This window comes from Hesperophylax consimilis, chromosome 13, assembly GCF_061612785.1.
Source record: "Hesperophylax consimilis isolate HC1 chromosome 13, BYU_Hcon_1.0, whole genome shotgun sequence".
Taxonomy (NCBI): Eukaryota; Metazoa; Arthropoda; class Insecta; order Trichoptera; family Limnephilidae; genus Hesperophylax; species Hesperophylax consimilis.
Window position 1 is genome coordinate 30,598,589 of NC_142848.1, and position 7,630 is coordinate 30,606,218.

Below are 7,630 nucleotides of genomic sequence, written 5' to 3' on the forward strand. Positions count from 1 at the left end.
CAGAAACACTCAACAGAACAGAAATCAGAAATCTTCTAGTGAGGCGGGTTACTTTCATGTTTGTAATATTGATCATGTTATTGCAATAAACGCCCGGGTTGCCGGCAATTAAAACAAAAAAAGTTATAGGGTCAATTTTTGTAAAGTTTTAAACAAATTTAACTCTGTGGTAAAAAATAATTCAGGTTAAATCCTGGAAAACGTTGAAAAATAACTAATTGCAATCGTGTTTTTTAAATTGAGGCACAATATTGTTTTGTACTGTTCTGTTTCCTGTGTTTTTTTATATATAAAAATTACATGTTTTAAAATGAATGTTTGCTTTTATTGAAATTACTTTCACTAAAACTATTTTTGATTTTTCCCGCCCATTTTATTATTATTATTATTTTCTCTATGCGTCTATCCAGATCGTGATTGGTTTATTTATGTCCACATCTATGCTATGTCTATGCTACTCGTGCTAGTCTGTGGTATAAATAATATTGGCTTTGCTTACAAACTGTCAAAATTCCGACTGTCAGATTCGCTGTTCATTTGTTATGAATTTTCAATCGCCAAATGTTTTCGGCTGTTTTGATGATATAAAATAAGTGTTTCCTGATGATATCAGGATCACATATTATACTTAATAATGCGATTGTCCATCTGTAAATGTCGACGTCGTTATATACTGTATCTCGGTGCTTTTCAACTAGGACTTCTCTTATTAATATGGGTATCGTTGGGTTTCTGGGATGGAAAGGCGGTAACCTATCCCATGAAGAATCCCCGACCCACGAAGTCTTCAAAGCCTCCAAACAAACACATCACTAAGATGATCACCATTGTTATAAGACAATTTGAAAACTTCGAAAATGACGTCGCTCCTACATTACAATCTATCATTCAGTTACTTCCCTACATTCCCATCATTGTGATCTCTGACAGCCCACCATACCCGCCGTTCGAATTCACGTCTTCGAACAAGTCACTTAAATATGTGAAAATGGTCAATTTAGAAGTCAATCTCATGTCAAATGCGATAGAGTCTGATCCATTGACACATATAAAGAGTAAATACGTGTTATTCATCCCGGACTCGATGCGCATTACCTCGCGTCAAGTTATTCAACAGATGTTGACTCAGATAATGAAGGATGATGTAAATGTTGCCGTTCCATTTTCAAGTGCACGGTCTTTGATCTGTCAGAAAGTGGATTTGAATCTGCGAGAATGGTCCCTTAAATATGAGCAAGGGAGGATGAAACCAATCTGTGATTCTGTATCGGGAAAACATGCGTTGCTTGTTCCCACCGAGCTCCTTAAGGGCCTTCCTCGACCTTTCATGTTGCCTTTCCCAGAAGCATTCTATCTTCAGACGGTTGCCAAACAGCTCAAGGTGAGTGGGTTACTTGTATTTGTTTTCTTCATTGTATATACACTTACTCTTAAGTGTAGTGGTTTACACATTTCAACTTATGCACAGTAATATTATATTGGCATAGGTTTGTTATTTTTTTATTATGGACATTACCGTTCTGGGTATCTGGATTTGAATTATATTATATAATGTACCTCGATATTTGAGGAATTTTATTCATTAGGCTCACTCACGCATACTTCGGAGCGGCGGCACCGCTGCTCCAGGCCGTCTTGTTACTTTACTTTTCTATACTGCAGTCTGGAGTATCGCACGGCACTGTCCCTCTTGGCCTTTTTAGAGTAATATAGTTTAGTTGTACAATTTAATGTATATACTAATATGAGCATTACATTCAAGCTAAAATAAAAGAATATAAATAATTATAAGAACCATTAGGCCGGAAATAGAACCACGCGTACCGTCAGTGGACCTACGTCGTACCGTTGATACGCTGGACCGATCATCCTCGTAAGCTGCGCATAGCTAATCAAGTGGCACTACAGCTCTTCATTCATTCGCTTATATATAACTGCAAGCGACCAATCTATGTGTAGCACTATTTCCAGCCTAAAGGCATTCACACACAAAATGTTGTGTAAAAAACCAAAAAAACTGAGTGTGAAGACTTATAGCTACGTATACCTAATGATAATTCTTTCACAGCATAACATCCTCCCAGCAGATTTTATTTAAAATATTTTGTACAACATATCTTTGTGTAATAAATATGTAGTATGTTTATCAATTTGTTGGTTTATGCTAGGCAGAATACCTATGGTAACAGGAGAAATCAGAACATTTTTGCTAGTTCTCTTCTTTTTCATCACTAATGACCTTATATGACTTTTCAAGTGTTCTGATTTGTCATAAAATATTATAAATGTTTCAGGTGAACATACTGTCTGACGTGTCCTTTACGGATGGAAGGGCACTGTTCAGATCCCAGCCGGCCAAGCAGAACATGAAGGTAGCTGAGAGCAACAAAAGGACGGAGATGTACCAGGCCGTGGGGATCAAGAAGGTGATCCGAGAGAGTGGCAGCATTGAGTGGCATGGCTGCACCCGGGATTCCGAGGTAGAGTTGTAATATACCACTTAATGATAATATTATTTGTAGGTTGGTACCTATTATCTAATTGGATAGTCTGGACGGTTGAGCAAAAGTGAATGAGCGCATTCATTTGCCTTTTTCAGAAAAAAAACATGATTCAATATATTTATAATTACTTTATATTATTCATACTACTAAATTGTAATCATATGTGAATGAAATCTTCAACACTGGAGATCCCAGTAGGGTTATCATTATATCTACTTTAAAAAAAAAGTAATAATAAAACACAATGTTCCCCAAGCTGTACGTACATCAGAGGGTGCACATCGTGCGCATTGTGGACAGCTTTCGCTCGCTTTAGCCCTTGCATATCATCGTCTTTTTCCGCATCGGTTAATTTTCACGAAAAGAAGTCTTTCAACTAGTATTCTCTTGGCCGGAACACTAGTGAATGAATGCGTGCAACGAATGGCGAAACAATGTGAATGTATAAGCGATTGTGAATGATTTGCTGAAATTCAGCGATTTCCGTTCGCTACCCTTCATTCTTTAGTACACAGTTTTACATTTGTAAGTCTGTCCACAGTTTGCACAGCTGTTATTACACAAAAATCTGTAAGAAGTGCCACAAGGAATAAGAAAATCTATTAATTTAGTTTATAACTCCTTCCTTCATGGGACAATACTGAAAATTTTGGGGCAAGAATCATGAGGTGACAACCCTTTGTGAATTCAATTTGGAAGATTGCCCTGAAAGCCTATTGTTTTGAGTTTCCGAGAGCCTGATTTAATAATATAACCTCAAATCTTGTACATTTTTGTGATAAAGCGCTGCTTCCCGCCAGTAGTGGGGACCCCCTCTTATATCGCTGTAGGGCGCTGGACCCCCCCGTGCTGCCTGGCGCACCTGCGCCGAACCCTGCGCCACGTACTAACCACCTTGCAGGGGGCGGGGGCCCGCTGCTGGTTGGAGGGTAACACCCTGCTCGGGGCTGTTAAAAGGTGAGACATAGACACAGTTTAATACTAATATCTATGCTATCTTTATTTCCAGCAATCTCCCTAGCAATTACACTATTCAGTCTTAAGCTATTTGTTGTTAGCTTATTCATACTAAGCCATCTTCATCTGCACTAGACCCAATCATAAAAGCACAGAAAACCATAATCAAAATAATCCTTAGGCTACCTCTAATTACAGACAAAAAATTTATATTTTGAATGTGTTTGACGTTCCGCAGATATATGCAAAAACAATCCACATGAACCTATTACAAATTTATATGAATACATAGGTACTCGAAACAATTACAAAGATTTACTCCAAATTCCTGTAATGCATACTACTTTCAGTCAAGAAGTTTTAGGTACATTGCAACATAATTGTACAATACTCTTCCTAGAACATACAAAAAATGTGATACTCAAACAAATTTCGAAAAGAACATTATAATTTTAATAAAAAGTAATAATAGGGCCTTTACCGGTGCCCTCACCCAAATTTGAAACTATTAATCCAACAAAAATATTGAGCGATTATATTATAATATAAGTGTATACTCATATGTATTTAAATTAACTTTTAAAATGACTGCCTCGACACAGGTTAGCCACTAGCCTAGTGAGGCAGGTTATGAGAAACCTCAACTTTATCTATTTGTTAACATGTATTCTTAGTTATAGTTGCAAATTTCTTAAATAAAGATATTATTATTATTATTATCTCTCATATTTATGGCCGTATTGCGGTTATCTATTTGAAAATACTTTTTATTTGGGAATAACATTATGAAGACATAATGTTATTAGATCACAGTGCTTTGAAGAGCAAGAAACAAATAAATTCGTAGCACTGGTTCAGCGGTTCCTCATTTGTTCTTCCAGGGGAGACATCTTGCCCTGGGCCTCGCAGTTGGAGATAGGTATCTACGAGTCCGACATGTCTCACGTCCAGTGGCTCCTGAGAGCCTCTCACCGCGGGGGCGCTCAGGACCCCCAAGGGTTCCTCTGGGAGAAAGCCACCCAAGGGGACTACTACCGAGTTCTCTTCAGCAAGCATAACCGTCTGCACGTTGACATCCTCCCCTTCAGGCATAAAAATGGAACCATGAGTAAGGACGCCTGGTTTGTTGAGAACCAATCTGATTTCCCAGATCATTTTCTGCACCCCATGTCTAGTATAGAATTTGCAGGCAAACAAATGCCTTGCCCTAATAATGTAAAGGAGTTTTTGGACCTCAAATTTGGAAAGAAAAATGTTAAAAGTAAGAACAATCAAAATTAAAATGATAAATAATCAAAATTAAAACGAGTGTACACTTTTGTGAAATGTACACCTAAGGGTGTTTGTTTCTCTAAAGTTGATATTCAAGTCCTGTTATTGTTTTGGCACCATCGGAGCACTTTTCCTTGCAAAACAAAATCACCTTATCTAGATTTATAATCAGTCTTGGTTGTGACTAAACCTGATCGAAAATTATTATTTTAATTTTTTTTTATTTAATAAATATTTACACGATGATGCAGTACATTTTCTTTTGACTATCAAACTAGGCTAATGCCCGTGTTGTGGTAGTCATAACTTTGAGCTGTTTATTTACTTCGATGAGCTATTGTTTTGTTGTCATTGTTTTATTAACTTTATTTATATTACTAAACTGACAATGTGGTTTAAGGACTCATATACCCCTGCATGCGCTGAAAATGGAGTAAATTTAAAAACATATTATAAAGGTTATATGGTAAAAAAAATGTTTATTTCTTCTTTTATTAACTTTTCAACCATAAGAATTTATTTTTCTTTTAATGTTAATATTATTTTTTACAGTTATAAATGGACAACTGAAGAAAACCGTGGCGTGGCGCCTCCTTGTCGGCCTCATAACTTCACCAAAAATTATTCAATCTGCAAAAATAAAAATAAATCTTGTAAAATAATGTAGTTGTTATAGTTATGATGCCGATAAGGAGGTGCCATGGTTTCTTCAGTTGTCCATTTATACCCGTAAAAAATAATGTTAATATTAAGAGAATTTATTTATTCTTATACTTGAAAAATTAATTGAAATAAATGTGAAATCATCAATTTTATTTTTTTAATAATTTAATTTTGCCCTAATAATTTTTCAAATTTACTTTTACAGCGCCTTTAGGGGTATGTGAGCCCTTAATAATTACACACTAGAGGAGAAAATTTTAACATGTGGAATTATTTGTATAATGATTGTTGTCTGAATTTTTGGAGTCTTGATGTAATAACATCAAATTATCATGATTTGTACGTTTTATTCTTACAATGCCGTGACTTCATTTTTACTCATTTTTGTATGTTCCTGGTAATATAATTTTATAAGACTGAAACATTTTCAGAGTTTATTTTAGACATTTTTAAAGTGTCCTAGTGTTTTATTATTAATTTTCACTAGTATGAAAGCTTTCTCATTGTCCATATCTTTATAATCATAGAATAATGAATAACACAACAAGTGCCTTGTGGGCGTGTTTCGTGATCTAAATATTTGCCTAATCGAGGATTAAATTTCCAATTAAAAACTGTGAAATTCAAAATGGGTCTAAGATGTCAGGCGAGTGTAAATGAGACAGAACGCTGGGCTATTGGGCTAAATGGAACATTTGTTTCCATTCAAATTTATATGGAAGACACTTCTAGTGTTATTCTTTATTCTATGTTTATAATAGTAGTGATGATCTCATTATATTTAATTGTATGGCTTAGTTATAAAATACTGTATTATTTTGAATTGATGATGTTATAAACTTATTTTAAATATAAAATAACATCCTTTTAAAATAAAATACACAAAAATTTACTAAGTAATTAATGCATAAACATTAATATAATTGTAATGTTGTACTTTTACCGTCCTACCATCTGATAGTGACATAATTATTAATAAATAAAATGTTTATGATGTTGTAATTTTATCATTTTTCCAAACAAAACAGTATTAGATCTCACTTGTTATTTATTTAAGTGTTAATCAAATAATGTTTAAACTGTTATTGATGTTACTCTTTGAAATTAGTGAAATATATACTCCATAGACTTACATTTATTTTATTCACGCTTTATGTTTTTAGACTTCATTTTATTGAATGAAATTGTGATCTCATAGCATAAAATAGTTAACAATGTATAAATATAGATAATTTTTTTATTTCATATTTTTTACTGATACATTGTGAAAGATAGGGACGGCCCTATGTAGGCGCAGTTGGAGCAGTCCGCTCCAGGCACCAAGAACCCAAGGAACAAAAGCGCTTATAATACCTAATGCGGCACCCTTGAGGTTTTACTAGCGCCAGGCATCGTTTGGCTCAGGGTCGGTCGTGCACTCATTATTTTATTGTCATGACACAGAATAATATTAAAAATTAGTCAAAATAATGTAGACTTTTTTTGTGATATATTTATATCCAGGTTTTTTTATAAACTTTGATACAAAATAAATGTTATAGTACCGCATAATATTAAAAACTATATTATAATATATACATATAAAGTTTTTTTGAATATTGGATTCAAAAGCTACTTTGAAATGACTTCACTTAGCTCAGTATATCAAAGAAAGTCTCCCGGTTACTCATCGAGCACAAAATAGATCGTAAAACAAAAATTAAAGCATTTGTTTTAATTTTTATAAATATCTCTGTTATATTGCCGTTAGTTCAAATTGATGTTAATTAAAATCTATTTGTGAATAAATATTATTAAAGTTTGTTGAAAAATAATATAATAATCATTTTCTTGTATTATAATATTATCAATAATAACCGAAACATTAAATCTTTTTATTTGTAGATTAGGTATACTTTGTTATGTTATGTGCCAATCGTAGATTATCTATTTCCTGTTATTGAATAGAAAATGTCTCTTTGTTTAAAATTCATGCAATAAAAAATAAATATATTAAATAATAAACAAACTGGTTTTATCTATGGGTTTTATTTATAATTATGTACAGTCACATAAGTTGGCGAAAAACGCTGTGGTGGATTTTAGTGTTGCCAGATTAAATATTCTCTAATATAATTCAGAATTTGAATACAAAATATTTCAATTGAGATTAAATAAAAACATTAAAAGCTTTATATAATTATTTATTTAAATATCCTATTATGTTAACCAATAATTTTCATAGTGAGAGATAA

General features: G+C 33.5%; 1 protein-coding gene across 1 annotated transcript; it reads left to right on the forward strand.

The window, feature by feature from the left end:
• The first annotated feature begins 523 nt into the window (after positions 1–523).
• LOC149418761 (ribitol 5-phosphate transferase FKRP) lies at positions 524–6,347 on the forward strand. The gene is made up of 4 exons (XM_089638651.1): positions 524–1,381; positions 2,295–2,480; positions 3,289–3,461; positions 4,343–6,347. Exons 1-4 carry the CDS (start codon positions 635–637, stop codon positions 4,740–4,742), a joined length of 1,506 nt encoding a protein of 501 aa, XP_089494777.1. The 5' UTR covers positions 524–634; the 3' UTR covers positions 4,743–6,347.
• Positions 6,348–7,630: the final 1,283 nt, after the last annotated feature.

Excerpts from the sequence above, each read along its gene's own strand:
- LOC149418761 (XM_089638651.1), top strand. The coding sequence starts at position 635 with ATGCGATTGTCCATCTGTAAATGTCGACGTCGTTATATACTGTATCTC. Across the intron at positions 1,382-2,294 it reads CGGTTGCCAAACAGCTCAAG|GTGAACATACTGTCTGACGT; the intron begins GTGAGTGGGTTA and ends TAAATGTTTCAG. Across the intron at positions 2,481-3,288 it reads GCTGCACCCGGGATTCCGAG|CGCTGCTTCCCGCCAGTAGT; the intron begins GTAGAGTTGTAA and ends TTTGTGATAAAG.